This window comes from Salvelinus sp. IW2-2015, unplaced genomic scaffold (assembly GCF_002910315.2).
Source record: "Salvelinus sp. IW2-2015 unplaced genomic scaffold, ASM291031v2 Un_scaffold2255, whole genome shotgun sequence".
NCBI classification, from domain to species: domain Eukaryota; kingdom Metazoa; phylum Chordata; class Actinopteri; order Salmoniformes; family Salmonidae; genus Salvelinus; species Salvelinus sp. IW2-2015.
Genome location: NW_019943584.1, coordinates 93,739 through 119,473, shown reverse-complemented (window position 1 = coordinate 119,473; position 25,735 = coordinate 93,739). Strand labels below are relative to the sequence as shown.

The following is a 25,735-nucleotide window of genomic DNA, read 5'->3' as shown; positions in this document are numbered from 1 at the left end:
AGGAGGGGTTAAACACTGTTTTACCCGCTGGGTTCAACGCTATTTCTGCCTGCTGGGGGGAGGGGCTTAACACTGTTTTACCGCTGGGTCAACGCTAGTTCTCCTGCTGGGGGAGGGGCTTAAACATGTTTTACCCGCTGGTTCAAGCGTATTCTCCTGCTGGGGGAGGGGCTTAACCACTGTTTTACCGCGCTGGTTCAACGCTATTTCTCCTGCCTGGGGGAGGGGCTTAACACTGTTTTACCCGCTGGGTCAACGCTAGTTCTCCCTGCTGGAGGAGGGGTTTAACACTCCTGAAAGAGCACAATGAACAATGATCATTTATATCAGTAAACCTATATATATTTATATATGTATCCTTATATAATATATATATCCTATATATGTATCCTATATATTGCCTTATAATATATATATATATATATCCTATATATCTTTTTATATGTATCCTATATATCTTATATATATATATATATCCTATATCTCCTTATATATATCCCTATATATATATATCCTAATATATATATACCGCCTATACCTATATATCCTTATATATAATATCCTTATAAATATATCCTTATATGTATCTATATATCCTTATATATATATATATATCCTATATATCCTTATATATATATATAATATATCCTATATATCCTTATATATATATATATCCTTTATATATCTTTTTATATATATCCTATATATGTATTCTATATATCCTTATATATATATATCTATATATCTTTTTATATATATCCTATATATCTTATATATATATACCTATATATCCTTATATATATATATATCTAATATATCCTTATATATATATATTATACCTATATATCCTTATATATATATATATCTATATATCCTTATATATATATATCCATATACTTTTTATATATATCCTATATATTATCCTTTATATATCATTATATATATATATATTCCTATAGTATCCTTATATAGTATATATTAATCCTATATATCTTATATATATATATCCTAATATCTTTTTATATTATCCTATATATGTATCCTATATATCCTTATATATATATATATCCTATAATATCCTTTATTATATATTATATATCCTATATATCCTTATATATATATATATCTATTATATCCTTATATCATATATATATCCTAGTATATCCTTATATATATACTTATATCCTATATATTCCTTATATATAATTATATCCTTATACAGTTGAAGTCGGAAGTTTAAATACACTTAGGTTGGAGTCAGATGCAGGAGAAACAGGTACAAAGTTATCTATATCCACAGTAAAACGAGTCCTAATATCAACATAACCTGAAAGCACACCAGTATCTGTATCCACAGTAAAACGAGTCCTATATCGACAATACCTGAAAGCCACCCAGCAAGAAGAAGCCACTGCTTCAAAACTGCCATAAAAAGACCAGACTACGGTTTGCAACTGCACATGGGGACAAAGATTGTACTTTTTGGAGAAATGTCCTCTGGTCTGATGAAACAAAAATAGAACTGTTTGGCCAATAATGACCATCGTTTGTTTGGAGGAAAAAGGGGGAGGCGTGCAAGCCGAAGCACACCATCCCAACCGTGAAGCACGGGGGTGGCAGCATCATGTTGTGGGGTGCTTTGCCTGCAGGAGGGACTGGTGCAGCTTCACAAAATAGATGGCATCATGACGGTGGGAAAATGGATGTGGATATCATTGAAGCAAAATGTCAAAACAATCAGTCAGGAAGTTAAAGCTTGGTCCGCAAATGGGTCTTGCCAAATGGCAATTACCCCAAGCATACTTCCAAATTTGTGGCAAAATGGCTTAAGGACAAACAAAGTCAAGGTATGGATGGCCATCACAAAAGCCCTGACCCGTCAATCCTATAGAACATTTGTGGGCAGAAGCTGAAAAAGGCTGTGCGAGCAAGGAGGCCTAACAAACCTGACTCAGTACACCAGCTCTGTCACGGAGGAATGGGCAAAATTCACCCCAACTTATTGTGGAAGCTTGTGGAGAGGCTACCCGAAACGTTTGACCCAAGTTAAACAATTTAAAGGCAATGCTACCAAATACTAATTGAGTGTATGTAACTTCGACCCACTGGGAATGTGATGAAAGAAATAAAAGCTGAAATAAATCATTCTCTCTACTATTAATTCTGACATTTCACATTCTTAAAATAAAGTGGTTATCCTAACTGACCTAAAACAGGGAATTTTTACTGGGATTAAATGTCAGGAATTGTAAAAAAACTGAGTATAAATGTATTTGGCTAAGGTGTAATGTAAACTTCCACTGTATATATCCTTATAAATATATCCTTAAACGCGTGTTGTGTGTGTGTGCGCAATGGGACCTTGCTAAGGAACTGGACATGAGTGTGTATGTTGCAGTGTAACGCGTTGTGGTTAGTGGTACGTGCTGTTCCAGTGTTGGTGTGTGTGGTAACGTCTGCAGTGTTGAAGGTGTGTGTGTTGTGTTGTGTACGCGAAGTGTTAAAGAGTGGTGGTGTGTACGCGATGCGGCATGTAAGGGTGGTGCTGTGTGTGTGTTACGCGTGGCAGTTTAGGGCTGATCGTAGCTGCTTGGGTGTATACGCTGCAGTGTTAAAGGTGGTGGCACTGTGGCTGTGTGCTCGTACGCGATGCTCAGTGTTAAGTGTTGTGTGTGTACCTTCGGGGTCAGCCAGCAGAAGCAGTCGGGGCAGATCGGCTGGGTCTGTGGGGCAGCAGTTCTCCTGGTGCGGGGGAATGTAGAGGCGGCTGCCCCCGGGCGGAGGGAGGGGAGAAGGGGCGGGGCGCTGCACCGAGCTTGAACAGGTGTTGGGGAGAAGTATCCTCCAGCCTCCTCATCACCAATCAGCCGGTGGTGGAGAAGACACACAGAGAGAGAAGTGTCACACACACAACACACAGGATCACCAAGACAAAACAGTCCTCGGCAAGGAAAAACTGCCATTGACTTGCCTCGCAGTGTGGCGGCTACAGGGGTTGCTAGCCCTGTGGCAATAGCGTTCCTCTCTTCTTTACTAAAACATACACTTTGAAGAAGGCAATATGAGAGGATGGATTCAACAATAGTCATCCTCTCAACAATCAGCCTTTTAAACCTCCCTCCCTTAGCTCCTCCATATCTAGTCATCCTCTCCCAATGAATCAGCCTCTCTTACCCCCTCCCTTACGCTCCATATTCGTAGTCATCCTCTCCCATATCAGCCTTTCTTAAACCCACTCCTCCCTTACCCCTCCATTGATCGTATCATCCTCTCCAAGTCAGCGTCCTCCGGCAGCAGACAGGAGTGGCGGAGGAGGGACAGATCCACAGATTCCTCGTCTAACACTCATCTCCTCTCCAGACTCTTAAATCCAACGAACTCTCAGACGGATGTCTATCACCTTACCTCAGACCTACACACAGCAAGACAACACAGAGACACGCCAAAAAGCGGAGAGAAGAGAGACAGGCGACCGAAGGCACGCACAGAGAGAGGACGACCAGGACGACCGAAGGAGACACGCCAAGAGAGACATCACACGAGAGAGAGAGAGAGGACATCGCACAGAGAGAGAGAAGATACACGGACAGAAGAGGAGACGACAGAAGACGACACCACTACAGAGAGAATGACACGCACACAGAGAGAGAGACACGCACACAGGACGAGAGAGACACCGGAACACAGGAGACACCACAAGAGCACACGCACAGAGATATTACAATGCAGGGGCTTATCAGTGTGTAGATGAACATTTCCTAGTGGTGTGGCTGTGACGGTTAGTTCCTACGTGTTTTTGCGATGTGACGTGTCCTTAGTTTTCGCTGTGCGTTTGTCCTAGTGTTTTGCTGTGATGTGTCTTAGTGTTGCTGTGAGCGTTGTCCGAGTGTTTTACTGTGACGTTTGTTCCTTAGTGTGCTGTGACTTCTGTGTGCTTGCGTCTTCTAGGTTGCTGTACTTGGTGTTCTATTTGCTGTGACGTTGTCTTTAGTGTTCTGTGACGTTGTCTTAGTGTTGCGCGTGACGTTGTTCCTTAGTGTTGCCCGTAGTATCTGTTGCCCTCTAGTGTTGCCGGACTTATTGTCGTGAGTGTTGGCCGTGACGTTGTGCTTACGTGTTGCCCGTGACGTTGTCTTAGTGTTGCGGTGACGTTGGTCTAGTGTTGCTGGGTGACGTTGGTGCCTAAGTGTTGCCTGTGACGTTGTCCGTAGTGTGTATCTGTGTGCTCAGTGTAAGGTTGTGTATCTGTGTGCCTCAGTGGTAAGGTGTTGTGGTATCTGTGGTGCTCAGTGTAAGGTGTGTATCTGTGTGCTCACCGTGGAGGCGGCTCCGGAGACCAGGCAAAGCCAGAGCTGATATAACCCTTAGAAAACGTCACCGCACATCTTCTTCCCTCTACCAAACCGTAGAACAGGAGACACAATTCCGAAAGGGTATTAAAAGAGACACGGCGTGTTTCAATTAATCTAATCGGATTGTCTTTGGAAATGGATGTGAATGAGTCCCTCATAAAAGTGAAGGAATTGCAGATGGGCGTATAGGAACGTGTTTCCGTCACCGGTGATGAGGATGACCTCTCCAAAACGAGCGAACTTGTCCCAGCAGCTCGTCGATGAGCGGCGTCAGGTCAGAAATAGTCGTGCGGGTTTTCTTGGTTATGTTATTATCTTATTGTGTTGTTTATACCAGGAAAATGGTTCCGTCGGGAGGACCCTGCAGGGCCGATCAGCCTCCTTGTACACCTGGTGACGGGCATCTGGATCCACCGTCCAGGACGTCCTATATCCATCACGCGCCATCACGGGCCCTGGGGAGGGAAGAGGAGTAAAACCTATAACGCTATAACCCAGCCTCAACATCCATGCACTTGGCCTGGGGAGGGGAGAGGAGTATAAAACTATAAACCTATAGACCCAGCCTCAACATCCATACGACGGCCTGGGGAGGGGAGAGGAGTTTAAACCTAATAACTATAACCCAGCCTGAACATCGCATGCACTTGCCTGGGGAGGGGAGAGGAGTATAAACCTATGAACGGCTATAACCTATAACCGCAGCCTCAACATCCATCCAACGGGGCTGGGGAGGGAGAGGAGTTTTAAACCTATAACCGTATAACGCGCAGGCCTCAACATCCATCAGCGGGCCTGGGAGGGGAGAGGAGTATAACCTATAACCTATAATATAACCACAGCTCAAACATCGCATCACGGGCCTGGGGAGGGGAGAGGAGTTTTAAACCTATAACTAATTAAACCCGCCTGCAAGCATCCATCCGGGCCTGGGGAGGGGAGAAGGAGTATAAACTTATAACCTATAACCCAGGCCTCGAACATCCATCAGACGGGCCTGGGGAGGGGAGAGGAGTTTTAAACCTATACCTATAGAACCTATAACGCCCAGCCTCAACATCCACAACGGGCCTGGGGAGGGGGAGAGGGAGTTTAAAAAACCGCTAACCTATAATCCCAGCCCTCAACATCCATGCACGGCCTGAGAGGGAGGGGGAGAGGAGCTAATTACGCCTACGCCTATACCCGCCCTTAAAAGCTATAACTGACCAGCAGCCGTCTCAACACCAGCAGGAGAACTAGCGTTGACCCAGCGGGTAAAACAGTGTTAAGCCCCTCCCCCAGCAGGAGAAATAGCGTTGACCCAGCAGGTAAAACAGTGTTAACTTCTTACGGCTGAAATCCCGTTAACGGGATCGATATGACAACAGCCAGTGAAAGTGCAGGGCGCCAAATACAAACAACAGAAATCTCACAATTAAAATTCCTCAAACATACAAGTATTATACACCATTTTAAAGATAACCTTGTTGTTAATCCCACCACAGTGTCCGATTTCAAAAAGGCTTTACGACGAAAGCACACCAAACGATTATGTTAGGTCAGCACCTAGTCACAGAAAAACACAGGCATTTTTCCAGCCAAAGAGAGGAGTCACAAAAAGCAGAAATAGAGATAAAATTTATCACTAACCTTTGATGATCTTCATCAGATGACACTCATAGGACTTCATGTTACACAATACATGTATGTTTTGTTCAATGAAGTTCATATTTATATCCAAAAATCTCAGTTTACATTGGCGCGTTATGTTCAGTAATGTTTTGCCTCCAAAACATCCGGTGATTTTGCAGAGAGCCACATCAATTTACAGAAATACTCATAATAAACATTGATAAAAGATACAAGTGTTTTACATGGAATTATAGATAAACTTCTCCTTAATGCAACCGCTGTGTCAGATTTCAAAAAGCTTTACGGAAAAAGCACACCATGCAATAATCTGAGTACAGCGCTCAGGCACCAAAACAAGCCATACAGATATCCGCCATGTTGTGGAGTCAACAGAAGTCAGAAATAGCATTATAAATATTCACTTACCGTTGATGATCTTCATCAGAATGCACTCCCAGGAATCCCAGTTCCACAGTAAATGTTTGTTTTGTTCGATAAAGTCCATAATTTATGTCCAAATACCTCCTTTTTGTTCGCGCGTTTAGTTCACAAATCCAAATTCACACGGCGCAGGCACTTAGTTCAGACGACAGTTCCATTACAGTTCGTAGAAACATGTCAAACGATGTATAGAATCAATCTTTAGCATGTTTTTATCATAAATCTTCAATAATATTCCAACCGGACAATTCCTTTGTCTTTAGAAAGGAAAAGGAACAGAGCTACCTCTCACGGGCGCGTGCAAGACTGAGCTCATGGCATTCTGCCAGACACCTGACTCAATCAGCTCTTATTCTCTCCCTTTTCACAGTAGAAGCCTGAAACAAGGTTCTAATAACTGTTGACATCTAGTGGAAGCCTTAGGAAGTGCAATCGGACCAGATTTTACACTGTATATTGGATAGGCAAAGACTTGAAAACCTACAAACCTCAGATTTCCCACTTCCTGGTTGGATTTTTTCCTCAAGTTTTTGCCTGCCATGAGTTCTGTTATACTCACAGATATCATTCAAACAGTTTTAGAAACTTCAGAGTGTTTTCTATCCAAATCTACTAATAATATGCATATCTTAGCTTCTGGGCCTGAGTAGCAGGCAGTTTACTCTGGGCACGTTATTCATCCAAGCTACTCAATACTGCCCCCCAGCCATAAGAAGTTAAGTCCCTCCCCCAGCAGGAGAAGTAGCGTTGACCCAGCAGGTAAAACAGTGTTAAGCCCCTCCCCCAGCAGGTAAAACAGTGTTAAGCCCCTCCCCCAGCAGGAGAAGTAGCGTTGACCCAGCAGGTCAAACACAGGTTCCCATCTATAGGTAGCTGTCTGCTATGCTGCTAGGACTTCGTGCCTGTCTGCTGGTTTTGGTGTTTAGTTAGCAGTGTCTTTATCTACACCGGAGTGTCCCTGTTCAGTACTCTAGATATACTGATTAGACCAATACTCCCAGCCTCCTATGTCATATGAGCTGTGTTCTGCAACTATACAACCTCAAACCAGCTTAATAGTTTGTGTCCCCAGTTGCTGTCTGTTTGTGAAATACATTTGGGAAAAAATATTATAAATTCCAGTCTGGTAAAAATGAAATTTGTACTGAAGGACTATGAATGAGAGACACTGGTGCATAACATGTATTGTTCGCTCTCTGTCTCTCGTTCTGTCTCTCGCTCTCTGTCTCTCGTTCTGTCTCTCGCTCTCTGTCTCTCGTTCTGTCTCTCGCTCTCTGTCTCTCACTCTCTGTCTCTCGCTCTCTGTCTCTCGCTCTCTGTCTCTCGCTCTCTCTGTCTCTCGCTCTCTCTGTCTCTCGCTCTCTCTGTCTCTCGCTCTCTCTGTCTCTCGCTCTCTCTGTCTCTCGCTCTCTTTCCCAGGGACTCCAGTGGACTTCCAGCCTGGTGCTCCTCAGGCCCTGGAGCCTAAACGCCCTCCTCCTCCTCGCCCCAACGCCCCGCCAGCCCGACCTGCTCCTCCTCAACGCCCTCCTCCTCCATCAGGTATTGGCTGTCTCGATATACCCCTTCACACCATGTTGACCTCGTTCTCCTACTACTATGTGCATCCCCAGTGAAATATATATATTATATATTTTTGACCATTTTAAGGTTTATGAGAAATCAAGATGGTTGAATATGATCATCTGGTGAAATGTGTTCTGTATAGATGTTCAGTTGACTGGTGTAAACCATATAGTTACATATTAGACGTCTAGAATGGACAATGAGATCCTGACGACGTGATGAAACGTCCATCCCATCTTGGTAAAGGAAACACTTTAGTAACTGTAATTGAATAAGGGTCGGTGTGACACTGTAATCTCACCCCTTCCTTCCTGCTCGAAGGAGGCCTTAGCCCTATGCCCGGGAGAAGAGACATGGGAGGTAAAAAGGCTTTGTGCCTGACAGATAGATGTTGTGATATCACTGCTGCTGTGTACTACTGTACGGTGGCTTATTGTAGTAGACCTGTAGCTGTTACTGTGGCGACAGACTGGTTTACTACTGTACGGTGGCTTATTGTAGTCGACCTGTAGCTGTTACTGTGGCGACAGACTGGTTTACTACTGTACGGTGGCTTATTGTAGTAGACCTGTAGGCGTTACTGTGGCGACAGACTGGTTTTACTACTGTACGGTGGCTTATTGTAGTAGACCTGTAGCTGTTACTGTGGCGACAGACTGTTTACTACTGTACGGTGGCTTATTGTAGTAGACCTGTAGCTGTTACTGTGGCGACAGACTGGTTACTACTGTACGGTGGCTTATTGTAGTTAGAGCTGTGCTGTACTGTGGCGACAGACTGGTTACTACTGTACGGTGCTTATTGTAGTAGACCTGTAGCTTGTACGGTGGCGACAGACTGGTTTACTACTGTACGGTGGCTTATTGTAGTAGACCTGTAGCTGTTACTGTGGCGACAGACTGGTACTACTGTACGGTGGCTTATTGTAGTAGACCTGTAGCTGTTACTGTGGCGACAGACTGGTTTACTACTGTACGGTGGCTTATTGTAGTAGACCTGTAGCTGTTACTGTGGCGACAGACTGGTTTACTACTGTACGGTGGCTTATTGTAGTAACCTGTAGCTGTTACTGTGGCGACAGACTGGTTTACTACTGTACGGTGGCTTATTGTATAGACCCTGTAGCTGTTACTGTGGCGACAGACTGGTTTACTACTGTACGGTGGCTTATTGTAGTAGACCTGTAGCTGTTACTGTTGGCGACAGACTGGTTTACTACTCTATGGTGGTTTACGTGACAACGTGGCTTATTCATGCAGATGTTGTGGTGATTGTTTAGTGGTTTGTTGTTAAATGCAACTCATTTCATGCTCTCTGGTATGGTATTGTCTAGGGCCGGTTTCCCAGACACAGATTAATCCTAGTCTTGGACTAAGAAGCACGTTTAATGGATAATCTTAAAATGTATCTGTCCAGGAAAACAGCCCTCGGAGACTGGTTTGATTCAGTGTGGAATTAGGCACCCTTTTAAGGTGTAACACAGTTATACAGGAAGCACAGTTATACAGGAAGCACAGTTATACAGGAAGCACAGTTATACAGGAAGCACAGTTATACAGGAAGCACAGTTATACAGGAAGCACAGTTAAACAGGAATCAAAGGCCTGGCACAGAATATTGCTGCTCCCCAAGGTTTATTCCTGCACACAAATCAACAATGACTTCAGTCATTTTCTTCATCACTTAGGCTCTTCATCAGTTAGCCTTTTCAGCAATTAACCGAGCCTCTTAGCCACATCAGTTACCCGCATCATCAGTTAAGCCCAGCCTCGTCATCAGTAAGCCCAGCCTCGTCATCAATAAGCCCAGCCTCGTCATCAGTTAGCCCAGCCTCGTCATCAGTTAGCCCAGCCTCGTCATCAGTTAGCCCAGCCTCGTCATCAGTTAGCCAAGCCTCGTCATCATTTAGCCCCAGCCTCGTCATCAGTTAGCCCAGCCTCGTCATCAGTTAGCCCAGCCTCGTCATCATTTAACCCAGCCTCATCATCAGTTAGCCCAGCCTCATCATCAGTTAACCCAGCCTCATCATCAGTTAGCCCAGCCTCATCATCAGTTAGCCCAGCCTCATCATCAGTTAACCTCAGCCTCATCATCAGTTAACCCCAGCCTCATCATCAGTTAACCCAGCCTCATCATCAGTTAACCTCAGCCTCATCATCAGTTAACCTCAGCCTCATCATCAGTTAGCCCAGCCTCATCATCAGTTAGCCCAGCCTCATCATCAGTTAACCCAGCCTCATCATCAGTTAACCCAGCCTCATCATCAGTTAACCCAGCCTCATCATCAGTTAACCCCAGCCTCATCATCATAAGTGTTGTGTTGTATTGTAGTTATGTCTTGTCCTTCATTTTGAGCCCTGTGTTTACGTTCCTCCCGCTCTAAGACTTTGGAGAATATTCTGGAGAAAATACACTAAGCCCTGCTCTGGCTAGGAGGGGTAGCGAAGGTAACATATCTGTAGATCTAGACGTGTTCCTCGCGTCATGTGATCATGGTTTCCACACAAAAGAGTTGGATAAATGGCACATCTTTGCCACAATGTCCCCTGTGACCATCCAGACAACTGAGATGTTGTCAGTCCTCAATGGCACCGTAGTAATATTATATCTCTATGAATGGCACTGCCCCGTGTTAAAACAGACTTTGTGGCAAGTGAGTCCTCTATCTTAACTCTATGATTGTCCAATAGAATTAAAACAGAAATAGCCTTCTGTCTGCTTCTACCCTGAGAGTAGAATTGAATGTGTTTGTGTCGAGGTATAGGCTAGGTTAAGTGTTGTTCCTTATTGAGGTATAGTGAATTGGGATTCAGCCTGTTTTTAGAATAGCTCGTGTTTTTGTAAAGTAGCGTTTTAAGGTGATCAGAGAATCTCTTCTAGAAATCAACCAGGATGTACGTGTCCCTTCTGTCCGTTTTACTCTTTGATAGTAGAATGTAACCTGAGACTAGGCCAGTGGTTTTAATACCTGTCTTCAGGGGGATCCTCAAGACGTTTTACAATTGTTGTCGTTCACCCCTTGATTCATCTAGTCATGGGGTTGAGGATGAGGAGTTGACAAGTTAAAATCAGGGGTGCCTGTTCTGGAATAGGTCAAATACATGGAACGGCTGAGGGTCCCTGAGGAGAGGTTTTGAACACCCCTGGGCTGGGCTATATATCTGTGGTCCAAAATAGCACCCTCTTCCCTATAAAGTGCTTTACTTTTGATATGAACATAGGGACTTGACGAATGTGTTGTCATTGAGGATGCAGCCTATTTAAAATACCTTGTGTTTTGTGTAGTTTGAGATGGTTAAGCCTGTGTAATAAGGGTGTATCTGAAGTGGAGAATGTGTTGCAGTTTGGCCACTGACATAAGGGTGAAACGGTAGGTGAAACGGTAGGTGAAACGGTAGGTGAAGCGGTTGGGTGAAACGGTAGTTGAAAACGGTAGGTGAAACGGTAGGGTGAAACGGTAGGGTGAAACGGTAGGGTGAAACTGGTAGGGTGAAACGTTAGGTTGAAACGGTAGTTGAAACGGTAGGGTGAAACGTAGTGGAAACGTAGTTGGGAACGGTAGGTAGGTAGCACACAGTGGTTTGAAATGAAAAAGTAACCTAATGTTAAAGTCTGGTTTCCTTTGTGCTGCTTCTGCCGGCGAAGACAAAAAAGCCTGCGCTCGCTAGACCTGCCTCAGGTGAGTAGTGATGAGGAACTGTGATAACAACACCTACTTTCTCAATGCTGGTCCCGAGGGGGGGGGCTGGTCCTGGGGACCCCGGGGGGGGGGCTGGTCCTGGGGACCCCGAAGGGGGGGGAACGTTTAGTTTTTTTGCCCTTGCGCTCACACTCGTGATTCAAAATCTAAGGATTGGTGATGAGTTGTTTAACTGAATAAAGTTAAGTGTTAGGGCAAAACATGAAACAGGATTAGAAACACTGCCTATAGCTGGATTAATAGTGGTACAGAAACATGCCTATACATGCAATATAAAGTGGTAACAGAACATGCTTATAGCATGGCCAATATAATAGTGTAACAGAAACACTGCTTAAGCATGGCAATATAATAGTGTAACAGAAACACTGCCTTATAGCATGGCATATAATATGGTACAGAACACTGCTTATAGCTGGCTATATAATAGTGGTAACAGAAAACACTGCCTTATAGCATGGCTATTAATAGTGGTAACAGAAACACTGCCTTATAGCATGGCAATATAATAGTGGTAACAGAAACACTGCCTTATAGCATGGCTATATAATAGTTGGTAACAGAAACACTGCCTTATAGCATGGCTATATAATTAGTGGTAACAGAAACACTGCCTTATAGCTATGGCAATATAATAGTGGTAACAAAACACTGCCTTATAGCATGGCTATATAATAGTGGTAACAGAAACACTGCCTTATAGCATGGCTATATAATAGTGGTAACAGAAACACTGCCTTATAGCATGGCTATATAATAAGTGGTAACAGGGTTGGTAATAACAAACCCATCTGTCATCTGTTATGTGAAAAATGATAGGGGACGCCATGTGTGTCTCTCCTCTCTAGCTCTCTGGTCTCTGTCTCTCTCTTTGTGTCTCCCTCTCTAGCTCTCTGTCTCTGTCTCTCTCTTTGTGTCTCCCTCTCTTAGCGCTCTCTCTCTGTCTCTCTCCTTTGTGTCTCCCTCTCTAGCTCTCTCTCTCTGTCTCTCTCTTGTGTCTCCCCTCTAGGCTCTCTGTCTCTCTCTTTTTGTGTCTCCCTCTCTAGCTCTCTGTCTCTGTCTCTCTTTTGTGTCTCCCCTCTCAGCTCTCTGTCTCTCTCTTTGTGTCTCCTCTCTAGGCTCTCGTCTCTCTCTTTTGTTCTCCCTCTCTAGCTCTCTGTCTCTCTCTGTGTCTCCCTCTCTAGCTCTCTGTCTCTCTCTTTGTGTCTCCCTCTCTAGCTCTCTGTCTCTCTCTTGTGTCTCTCCCTCTAGCCGCTCTGTCTCTCTCTTGTGTCTCCCTCTCTTAGCTCTCTGTCTCTGTCTCTCTCTTTGTGTCTCCCTCTCTAGCTCTCTGTCTCTGTCTCTCTCTTTGTGGTCTCCCTCTCTAGCTCTCTGTCTCTGTCTCTCTCTTTGTGTCTCCCTCTCTAGCTCTCTGTCTCTGTCTCTCTCTTTGTGTCTCCCTCTCTAGCTCTCTGTCTCGGTCTCTCTCTTTGTGGTCCCCTCTCTAGCTCTCTGTCTCTGTCTCTCTCTTTGTGTCTCCCTCTCTAGCTCTCTGTCTCTCTCTTTGTGTCTCCCTCTCTAGCTCTCTGTCTTCTCCTCTTTGTTCTCTCCCTCTCTAGCTCTCTGTCTCTGTTCTCCTTTGTGTCTCTCCCTCTCTAGCTCTCTGTCTCTGTCTTCTCTCTTTTGTGTCTCCCCTCTAGCTCTCTGTCTCTGTCTCTCTCTTTGTGTCTCCTCTACTCTTCTGCTCTCTGTCTCTGTCTCTCTCTCTTTTGTTCTCCCTCTCTAGCTCCTGTCTTCTGTCTCTCTCTTTGTGTCTCCCTCCAGCTCTCTGTCTTCTGTCTCTCTCTTTGTGGTCTCCCCTCTAAGTCTCTCTGTCTCTCTCTTTGTGTCTCCCTCTCTAGCTCTCTGTCTCTGTCTCTCTCTTTGTGTCTCCTCTCTAGCTCTTCTGTCTCTCGCTTTGTGTCTCCCTCTCTAGCTCTCTGTTCCTCTCTCTTTGTGTCTCCCTCTCTAGCTCTCTGTCCTCTCTCTTTTTGTCTCCCTCTCTAGGTTCTTCTGTCTCTTCTCTCTCTTTGTGGTCTCCCTCTCTAGCTCTCTGTCTCTGCTCTCTCCTCTTTGTTCTCCTCTCTAGCTCTCTGTCTCTGTCTCTCTCTTTGTGTCTCCCTCTCTAGCTCTCTGTCTCTGGTCTCTCTCTTTGTGTCTCCCTTCTCTAGGCTCTCTGTCTCGTGTCTCTCTCTTTTGTGTCTCTCCCTCTCTAGCTCTCTGTCTCTGTCTCTCTCTTTGTGTCTCCCTCTCTAGCTCTCTTCTCCTGTCTCTCTCTTTGTGTCTTCCCTCTCTACTTCGCTCTCTGCTCTCTGCTCTCTGTCTCTGTCTCTCTCTTGTGTCTCCCTTCTCTAGCTCTCTGGTCTCTTGTCTCTCTCTTTGTGTGTGTGGTAGTTCCTGTTACCAGGCTGTTCTCTGTCAGCGTTCAGTAATCCGAGGCTTGGTTCAGTTTAGCTCTGCCCTAGGGCCTTGGCACAGGGTGTGCTTACTTACTTAGCCAACTTCCCTGAGAGTCATCAATCTACCTATGCCCTGTGTGTGTCTCCCAGCCAGGTACACACTAGTTTAAGCCAACCCCCCAGGCAGACCAGGTACACATCAGATTAGTCAACCCCCTCATTCAGACCAGGTACACATCAGTTTAGCCAACCCTCTCAGGCAGACCAGGTACACACTAGTTATCAACCTCTCAGGCAGACCAGGTACACACCAGTTTAGCCAACCTCTGTCAGGACCAGGTACACACTAGTTTAGCCAACCCTCTGTCAGACCAGGTACACACCAGTTTAGTCAACCCCTCAGGCAGACCAGGTACACCACTAGTTTAGCCAACCCTCTCAGGCAGACCAGGTACACACTAGTTAGCCAACCCTCTCAGGCAGACCAGGTACACACTAGTTTAGCCAACCCTCTCAGCAGACCAGGTACACACTTGTTTAGCCAACCCTCTAGGCAGACCAGGTACACACCAGTTTAGCCAACCCTCTGTCAGACCAGGTACACACTAGTTTAGCCAACCCTCTCAGGAACCAGGTACACACTATTTAGCCACCCTCTCAGGCAGACCAGGTACACACTAGTTTAGCCAACCCTCTCAGGCAGACCAGGTCACACTAGTTTAGCCAACCCTCTCAGGCAGACCAGGGGTGGGTGATTAGATGACTTCCCTGTTGGGGACATGGACACTCTGCATCCCAAATGGCACCCTATTCCCTATATAGTGCACTACTTTAGACCAGAGCCCTATGGCACCCTATTCCCTATATATATAGTGCACTACTTTAGACCAGAGCCCTATGGCACCCGTTGGGTTCAATGATTCTGACACACCACTTGCAGTTGCCGATGGCTTCAGATTCCTCAAGTTTCAGACAGTCCTACCATGAGATACATGGAGATTGATATCGCTATGGAAGTCAGTATGTTGACATGTCCTTGGTGATTGATGGAGGTAGATGGCTGATAATCGCTATGGAAGTCAGTATGTTAACATGTCTTGGTGATTGATGGAGGTAGATGGCAGCAGGTAGTCTAGTGGTCAGAGCGTTGGGCCAGTAACTGAAAAAGTTGCTGGATCGAATCCCCGAGCTGACAAGGTAAAAATTCTGTCCTTCTGCCCCTGAACAAGGCAGTTAACCCACTGTTCCTAGGCCGTCATGTAAAATGAATTTGTTCTTACTGACTTGCCTAGTTAAAATTAAGGTTAAATATATATATTTTGTGATATATGGTTGTACCACCTAGCTATCTGAAGATGAATGTACTGACTGTGGATATGTGGTTGTCCCACCTAGCTATCTGAAGATGAATGTACTGACTATGACTGTGATATGTGGTTGTCCCACCTAGCTATCTGTAGATGAATGTACTTGACTATGAACTGTGATATGTGGTTGTCTGCACCTAGCTATCTGAAGATGAATGTAACTGACTATGACTGTAGAAGTAGTTTGGTAAGGTCTCACCTACTAAATCTGAAGATAGATAGTAACTGACTTAATGCTGTGACTATGGGTGTGTACGTCCAGCCTACGGTATCTGCTAGATGGAATGTACTGACTGCTGATATGTGGGTTTGCCCTACCGTAAAGCTAAGCTCCTGAAGCTACTGAATGTACTGAACTAAGAGCTCCGGATATTAATTGTGTTGGTCTCACCTAGATCATCTGCAAGATGAATGATCGTGGGACTATGACTCGTGATATGTGTGTTGTTGCTCTCAAGCTACCTCTGAAGAGTTGATATGTACTGGACATAGTTTGACTGTAATGTGGTGTCTCACCTAGTATCTTGTAAGATGAAGTGTTACTGACTATGGACTGTGATATGTGGTTGTCTCACCGTAGCTATCTGTAAGATGAAATACAGTTACTCGATCTATGACTTGATATGTGGTTGTCTCACCTACTATCTGTGATGAATGAATGAGACTTGACTTTCATTATTGGACTAGGTGCATTAGTGTGGTTGGGAAGCCAACCTAAGATATCTGTAGGCTGAAAGCATAGTAGCTGACTAAGACTGTAATATGATGAGTATCTACTTCTAACCTGTTGACTGGGCTTATCCTGTGCAACACCGGATACTCACAGGGCCCATGTAAGTCTGCTAATGACTGAGCATGCAGGGGCTGTGGGATTGGTGCCCCACCTTGTGGCAATCTCGAACAGATGACAATGTAGCTGAGCTTATGTGACCTGATTCCAGATTATCCAGTTGTGATTTGGTACCCTTCATCCTCCAGCTATCCCTGTTTTAGATGCAATGTAGGCTGACTATCCGCACTGTGACTCACGGCTACGATGGTGTACACGTACAACTATACATAAGATAAGAATGAATGTAACATAAGAACTTATGAGCTGCTGATATATACCAGTGAGCTAGCTCCACCTCAGTTCTAAGTCCCTAGGAAGAGAATAAAAAGAACGTAGTAAATGACCTCAGACGGACTCAGTTGGACATGATGAGTGGGCGTTGTCCCACCTGGCTATCTGAGGAGACACATGTACGAAAATGAGACTGTGAATATAGTGGAGTCTGTCTCACTAAGACTATCTGATAGATGAACGTACCTGCAACTACCATGACTGTGAAGTCATGGTTGTTCGGACCAGAGTAACAGTTGATGAATGTGACTAAGACATAGGACAGGCGCCATTGAAAATGCCGGTGAAATGTCCACCTAGCAGTAATCCATGCTAGAATCAAATGCGATACCTAGAAGTCATATGAACTGCGGATGATAACCTGTGGTTGTTCTCACTTAGATTAAACATCGTAGATTGAACAATGTCCAGAACTGAGCGTTGAAACCACAATGACTCGTAGACATGTATGGATAGCGTTGTACTCACCTAGCGATCTCCGAAGATTGCATGTACCGACTTAATTGGACCTGTGTATAATGTGTTGTGATCCACACCTAGCCCTATCTGAAAGCATGAAGTTGTAAGACTCGACTATGACTGTGTGAATGTGGTTTCTTCACCTAGCATATCGAAGTGAATGTACCTGACTGCCTGATCATAGTCGAGTTATGTCTCACCTAGCAGATCTTGCCAAGAATGAGATAACTGTATACTTGAACTTCATTGGGATCTGTGATAATGTTAGGTCTAGGGGTCCCAAACCTCCAGCTATCTGATAAAGTCATACAGGTATACTGTACTGTACTGATCTGACTGTGATATGTGGTTGTTCCCAACCTAGTTCTATACTGCTAATGCATTCGAATGCTAACTGATCTATTTTGCACATGTAGATTATGTGGCTGTCTTACACCGTGAGGAGGATAACACACGCTTCAGATAACTGTCAAACCATTGATTACTGGATTCATAGTGACTGATTGACTCAATTGTTGGTCTGATCTTCACCTACAGGATAAACTAGAAGACTGAAGAGTTTGTACTGACTGATGACTGTGAATACATAGTGAGTGTCCTCCACCTAAGATAACAGTAGATGACATGTAACTGTACTAATTGACTGTGCATAATTGGTCATCTAGCAGTACATTCATCTACAGATAGCTAGGTGAGACAACCACAGATCACAGTCATTAGTAAGTCACATCATCTAGCAGAGCTAGTGGAGACACCACATATTCCACAGTCATAGGCAAGTACATTCACTACAGATAGCTAGTGTTGGGACAACACATATCACATCATAGTCAGTTACATTCATCTTCAGATAGCATAGGTGTTGGGACAACCACATATCACAGTCATAGTTCAGATACATTCATCTTCAGATAGCTTAGGTGAGACAACCACATATCACCAGTCATAAGTCAGTACATTCATCTACAGATAGCCTAGTGGACAACCACATATCAAGGTTCATAGTCAGTAAGCAGACCATTCATCTTCAGATAGCTAGGTGTTCGGACAACCACATATCACAGTCATAGTCGCAGTACATTCACTTACTGATTTAGCTAGGTTGGACAACCACATATCACAGTCATAGTCAAGTACAATATCTACTGTATTCCTAGGTGAGGACACCACAAGCACGCAGAGCCAGTACCACGACGAGCGTGATGTCCAACTAGACATATCTGAGGTAGAATGAAGCTGTACAATGACTGGTGACTGTGATATGTGGTGTACCCACTAGCATAATGGTGAGAATGAAGGTCGCTTACTGACTATGACTGTAATAATGAGAGTCGGTATGTTCCATCACGCATAAGCTTATCTAGAAGGAATGAATGTACTGACTATGACTAGTGATATGTGGTTGTCCCACTAGCTATCTGAAGATGAATGTACTGACTGATGACTGTGATAGGGGTTGTCCCACCCTAGCTATCTGGTAGATGAAATGTACTACTATGGACTGTGATATGGTGGTTGTCTCACCTAGCTATCTGTTAGATTGAATTGGGACTGACTATGACTGTGATATGGTGGGTTGTCTCACCTAGTATTCTTGTAGATGAATGTTACTGACTATGACTTGATAGTGGTCCCACCTAGCTATCTGTAGATGGCATATATGTACTGACATGGGACTGTGATATTGGTTTGTCCCACCTAGCTATCTGAAGAGAATGTACTGACTATGACTGTGATATGTGGTTTCCCACTAGCTATCTGAAATGAATGTACTGACTATGACTGTGATATGGTGTGTCCCACTCTAGCTATTCTGAAGATGAATGTACTGACTATGACTGATATGTGTTGTCTCACCTAGCTATCTGAGATAATGTACTGACTATGACTGTGATATGTGGTTGTCTCACCTAGTATCTGAAGATGAATGTACTGACTATAATGGACCTGTTTCTGATAATGTTTGGTGTCTACCTAGCTATCTTTGTAAGATGTGTATCGGAACTTGACTGTGGATATGTGGTGTCTCACCTAGCTATCTGTAGAGGAATTTTTACTGACTATGACTGTTGATATGTGGTTGTCTCAAACCTAGCTATCTGAAGATGGAATGTACTGGACTATGATTGTAAGTCTCTCTCTGGATAAGAGCGTCTGTTAAATGACTAAAATTCTATGTAATCTTTCACTTGTCTTGACATCTCGTGGCCAGCGATGGCTAGAAGGGGCAGTGAAGGTAAATAATGTATGGATGGGACTACCCATGTGATCATGGCATCGCCCAGTGCTTGACTTGGGCAGGAGTTCACCGGAGCTGAGTAACCAGCACCTCAATGTTTTTTCTGCTCGAATTCTTACACAGCTCATAGAATATTACCTCAAAAGTATTGTGGAATTCCTGCACCTTAATATAAACAGTACCGGCACCTATTTCAGTCCAAATCAAGCACTGGGCATCTCCTATAGAACCACCCAGGAAGTCCCTTCTATATTATTGAATGTTGTAGAGCAGGGATATTCAACTCTACGCTACGAAGGCAGGACTACTGCTGCTTTTCTGTTCTACCTGATAATTAATTACACCTGCTCCTGATTGGTCCCTGATTTAGAGGGGAAGAATTTAAAAAGAAAAAAGCAGTGGATCTGACTTCAAGGTCCAGATTTGAAATTGAGAATTTCTTTGTTGTATCTCTTTGTTAGAGAGTAGATGGGTCTTGTTGCTAGGTTAGTGAATCAAAATCACCTTTATTCCCAGAGTACATTTTTTAGGGACCAGGAATTTGACCAGGGGTGTATTCATTGTACTGATTCTGTTGCAAAACGTTTCTTAACAAAAGCGAACTAAAACAAGGAAGGTATATTTTTGTCCAATAGAAACTCTTGTTTTAGTTGCAACGGAATGTTTTGCAACTGTTTGGCTAATGATTACGTACATGGTGAAGTGGTGCTGACACCAGTAGTTTACAGACAGAAGATAGATAAATGATTTACACATGTAAAAAATATTTAAAAAAATTAAATAAAAACATAGAAAACATGTTTTAAAAAAAAAAAAACATAGAGAACATGTATAAAAAAAAAAATTGAAAACATGTTAAAAAGCACAGAAAACATGTAAAAACATTTAAAAAACATATAGAAAACATGTAAAAAAAACATGTAAAAACATATAGAAAACATATAGAAAACATATAGAAAACATGTAAAAAAAACATGTAAAAACATATAGAAAACGTGTAACAAAATAAATAAATGAAAACATGTTCTTTTTAAAAAAACATATAGAAAACATGTAAAAAAAAAATATATATAATTTTAAAAAAATGAAACCATGTTCTTTTTAAAACATATAGAAAACATATAGAAAACATGTAAAAAAATATATATAATAAATAAAAAAAACAGAAAACATGTTTGTTTTTTTTACATATAGAAAACATGTTAAAAAACATTGCAAAACCATCAAAGTCCACTGCATACAGCTTCAATCATGTCATTCACAGAAATCCAATAGTGGGCATTTTACCATTTGTGATGAAACAACAGTGACAGCTTCAGCCATTGGTGGTTCTGATTGTCAATCATATGTCTCTGTTCCAGGTCGCGTCCAATCAGGTCCTGGAGGCCTGCCCAGACCGGTGAGTGTTAAAGACCAATACATCTATCCCAGCAGAATGAATGTGCTCTAAAGATAGATGGACTGTGAACCTCTCTTTCTGTCTCTACCGGTCTCTCTATCCCAATTCTCTCTTCATTCTCTCTCTCCCTTCTCTCTCTCTCTACACCCCCTCTCTCTCTCTCTCCACCCCCTCTCTCTCTCTCTCCACCTCTCTCTCTCTCTCCACCCCCCTCTCTCTCCACCCCCCTCTTCTCTCTCTCTCCACCCCCTCTCTCTCTCTCCACCCCCCCTCGCTCTCTCTCCTCCCTCTCGTCTCCTTCCTTCTCCCTCTCCCTCTACATCCTTTCTCTCCCTCCAGAACATGCCTCAGAGAGCTGGGGTGATCAGTGTGACCCCCCAGGCGCGCCCTGCCCACCCAGGTGCTCCCAGACCCACCCCAGAGGCACCCGGGGCGCCACGGCCCACCCCAGACACTCACCCTGGAGCCCCCAGACCTGGCCCTGACGCCCAGCCTAAACCCACCGACCTGCCCCTGGGTGAGACACACAGGCCTCACACTATATCAAGCACACCTGGCTTCAAATAGTATTTGTTTTATTTTAAATCTTCTTAGACTGTGATTGAGAAGTCCAGATGTCACACTGTAAACCAGTTCCTGCAAACTCGGTCCTGGGGACCCTCATCAACTCACCATCAAGATTTGATTATTTAAATCAGCTGTGTAGGACAACAAAACAAAATGTCCTCCCCATCCTGTTCCCAGAAGTTAACCAGGAAACCGAAATTGGGAAACGCTGCTGTAAACTCATGACTGTTTAAAGGGGTAATCTGGGATCGGTCCATTCTTGGACTATTAAAAAAATATATCTATTCATTCTTTCAGAAGAAGAAGACCATCTCTGTGTGTGTCTAACTCTTCTGTAACATTGTCTTGCAGGTCACCCTCCTTCTGGACCCCCTCCAGTGAGACATGTCCCCTCCCCGATGCAGCCACCCATGCAGCCAACCATGCAGCCCCAGTCTGCCCCTCCAGCCCAGCCAACCATGCAGCCAACCATGCAGCCAACCATGCAGCCCCAGTCTGCCCCTCCAGCCCAGCCAACCATGCAGCCAACCATGCAGCCAACCATGCAGCCCCAGTCTGCCCCTCCAGCCCAGCCACCCATGCAGGCTCCCATGCAGCCAACCATGCAGCCCCAGTCTGCCCCTCCAGCCCAGCCAACCATGCAGCCAACCATGCAGCCAACCATGCAGCCCCAGTCTGCCCCTCCAGCCCAGCCACCCATGCAGCCAACCATGCAGCCAACCATGCAGCCCCAGTCTGCCCCTCCAGCCCAGCCACCCATGCAGGCTCCCATGCAGCCAACCATGCAACCAACCATGCAACCAACCATGGCTGCCCCAATGCAGGCTCCCATGCAGCACCAGTCTGCCCCTCCAGCCCAGCCACCCATGCAGGCTCCCATGCAGCCACCCATGCAGCCCCAGTCTGCCCCTCTAGCCCAGCCACCCATGCAGGCCCCTCTGCTGCCCCAAATGGCTGCTCCAATGCTGCCCACACAGGCCGGAGCAGGGCTAGGGGCTACCGGAGCTGTGGCCCCCCAGGGGCTGTCCTCCCCCAAGCCCCCTCCCCGCTCCCGTTCCTCTCATGTCCTGCCCCCTGAGACCACCACTACAGAGAATGCCCCTGCAACCCAGGTTAGTACCAACCAACACTGTATACAGTTACCATGACAACATAGAGGTTAATACCAACACTCTGTATAAAGTTACCATGACAACATAGAGGTTAATACCAACACGCTGTATACAGTTACCATGACAACATAGAGGTTGATACCAACACGCTGTATACAGTTACCATGACAACATAGAGGTTGATACCAACACTATGTATACAATTACCATGACAACATAGAGGTTGATACCAACACTCTGTATACAATTACCATGACAACATAGTTTGATACCAACACTCTGTATACAATTACCATGACAACATATAGGTTGATACCAACACTCTGTATACAATTACCATGACAACATAGTGGTTTATACCAACCAACACTGCAATATGTAACTTTTTGGGCGATCCGACCAAATTCACATAGAAATGTGAGTAATAGATCTGTCATCGTCATTGAAAGCGAATTTAAGAAGCCGTAGATCTGTTCTACAGTGGCAAGAAAAAGTTCAAAGCAAAAGACTGTGTTTCTCTGTTATTGTGACTTAGATGAAGATCAGATCACCTTTTATGACCAACGGACTGCAGAAGTCCAGGTTTTTCCAAAGGGTTCACATACTTCTTCTTGCCGTTGTACGTGTGCTATTTCTCTGCTAACCGTTCTTAAGTTTGGTTTTTGCAGTTTTTTTTTTTAACTTTCTGTTTTGTTCACCAGCTTCAAACAGCTGAAAATACAATATTTTGGGGCTTTTGGAAAGATATTTCCCAGCGGTTTAGATGATACGATGATTCTCTACATGATTCTCTACACTATACATAACTTGTTTTGTCACAAACGGAAATTAGGAGGTTTCTACATATTGCACCTTTAATTAAAATGTACCAASTRCAATCTAGTCGTTGCATAAATATTCAGCTCCTTTGTTTAGGCCTTGATTAGTTCAGYAGAAAAACGTGGCTTCACAAATCACATAATAAGTTATATGGACTCACTCTGTGTGGATAAATAGGCGTTGCATAAATATTCAGCTCCTTTGTTTAGGCCTTGATTAGTTCAGGAGAAAAACTTGGCTTCACAAATCACATAATAAGTTCTCTGTGACTCTGTGTGGATAAATAGGGGTTGACATAATGTTTTTATTGACTACCTCTTCCTCTGCCCCCCAAACATTCAACATCTGTAAGGTCCCTCAGTCAAGTAGTGAATTTTAAGCACAAATTAAAGTACAAAGACCAGAGAGCTTTTTGAAAACCTGATAAATAAAGAAGGGCAGTGATTGGTGGATGGGTAACAATAACAAATCAYACATTGAATATCTCTTTAAGCARGGTCAAGTTAATCACGATGCTGTGGGTGATGTATTAAACCACKCAGACACATCACAGATAGAGTCMTCCTTCTGAACTGAGCAGCAGGACAGGAAGGAAACTGCTCAGGGATGTTACCATGAGGCCAATGGTGATTTTAAAACAGTTAACAGAGTTCAATCGCTGTGATAGGAGAAAACTGAGGATGGATCAACAACATTGTAGTGACTCCACAATAATGATCAAAATGACAGAGTGAAAAGAAGAATACAAATATACAGAATAAACACATTCCTAAACATTCAACAAGGCACTAAAGTAATACTGCGACAAAAAACACGGCAAAGGAATCCACTTTTTTGGGCTAAATTCAAACCCTTATGTTTGGGGCAGATCTGAGTAAGTGTCTCCTTAATGCACCTTTTCAGTAGGACAATAACCTAAAACAAAAAGGCCAAATATATTCATAAAAAAATAAATACAAAATCTTCCAATTTGACATTAGAGTATTTTGTTTAGATCGTTGACCCCCCCCAAAAAATGACAATATAATCTATTTTAATCCCACTTTTGTAACACAATAAAATGTGGATAAAGGAGGTGCCTAGTTTGTTAGCTACTGTATGTCATGGTATAATGTTACAGGAACACATGAGATGAGGGAAATAACAAGTAGGTGATACTTGCACAAAACAATTGGCTTTTCTTTCTCTCTCTCTCTGTCTTTATCTCTCGTACTCTCCTTTCTCTGTCCCTTAACACAGCTTTGCTACAGTTAAATAGGTGTGTAAGTGTTCTTCTCTCTGCTGTTCTTCTGTCACTCTGTTCTCTCTCTCCCTCTCTCTCCCTCTCTGTTCTCTCTCCCTCTCTCTCCAAGCCGGAGCAGCCCTCTGGGTGACAGGTATACCATCACCTCCTCTATATTAAACTCCTCCTTGTTTCTCTTCATAGCACCTGTGTCACTCAGTCCTCTAGTCCAGTGTATGACCCAGGACCAAGTCTCAAATCACACCCYAATCGCTAGATGGTACACTACTTTGGACCCTAATCCTTAGGTACACTACGTTGTACCGTTATCCCTAGATAGTACACTACTTTGGACCTTTATCCCTAGATAGTACACTACTTTGGACCTTTATCCCTAGATAGTACCCTACTTTGGACCCTAATCCCCTAGTTAGTACACTACTTTGGACCTTATCCCTAGATAGTACACTACTTTGGACCTTTATCCCTAGATAGTACACTACTTTGGACCTTTATCCCTAGATAGTACACTACTTTGGACCTTTATCCCTAGATAGTACACTACTTTGGACCTTTATCCCTAGATAGTACACTACTTTTGGACCTTTATCCCTAGATAGTACACTACTTTGGACCTTATCCCTAGATAGTACACCTACTTGTACCTTTATCCCTAGATAGTACACTACTTTGGACCTTTATCCCTAGATAGTACACTACTTTGGACCTTTATCCTAGATAGTACACTACTTTGGACCTTTATCCCTAGATAGTACACTACTTTGGACCTTTATTCCCAGATAGTACACTACTTTGGACCTTTATCCCTAGATAGTACACTACTTGGACCTTTATCCCTAGATAGTACACTACTTTGGACCTTTATCCTAGATAGTACACTACTTTGGACCTTTATCCCTAGATAGTACACTACTTTGGACCTTTATCCCTAGATAGTACACACTTTGGACCTTTATCCCTGAGATACCTACTTTGGACTTTATCCCTAGATGTACACTACTTTGGACCTTTATCCCTAGATAGTACACTACTTTGGACCTTTATCCCTAGATAGTACACTACTTTGGACCTTTATCCTAGATAGTACACTACTTTGGACCTTTATCCCTAGATAGTACACTACTTTGGACCTTTATCCCTAGATAGTACACTACTTTGGACCTTTTCCTAGATAGTACTACTTTTGGACCTTTATCCTAGATAGTACACTACTTTGGACCTTTATCCCTAGATAGTACACTACTTTGGACCTTTATCCCTAGATAGTACACTACTTTGGACCTTTAATCCTAGATAGTACAACACATATCTCTCCTC

At 43.8% G+C, this 25,735-nt stretch overlaps 1 protein-coding gene across 1 annotated transcript in view; it reads left to right on the top strand.

Annotated features, from left to right (window-relative positions):
* Positions 1-2,524: 2,524 nt before the first annotated feature.
* LOC112073415 (basic proline-rich protein) overlaps positions 2,525-25,735 on the top strand; it is a 25,085-nt gene continuing 1,874 nt past the window's right edge. The window contains exons 1-7 of the mRNA XM_024140711.2: positions 2,525-2,533; positions 3,949-4,045; positions 4,690-4,824; positions 7,827-7,949; positions 20,640-20,677; positions 21,017-21,194; positions 21,596-22,356. Of these exons, the coding sequence (XP_023996479.2) occupies positions 2,525-2,533; positions 3,949-4,045; positions 4,690-4,824; positions 7,827-7,949; positions 20,640-20,677; positions 21,017-21,194; positions 21,596-22,356 (1,341 nt within the window). The remainder of the gene's footprint in view (positions 2,534-3,948; positions 4,046-4,689; positions 4,825-7,826; positions 7,950-20,639; positions 20,678-21,016; positions 21,195-21,595; positions 22,357-25,735) is intronic.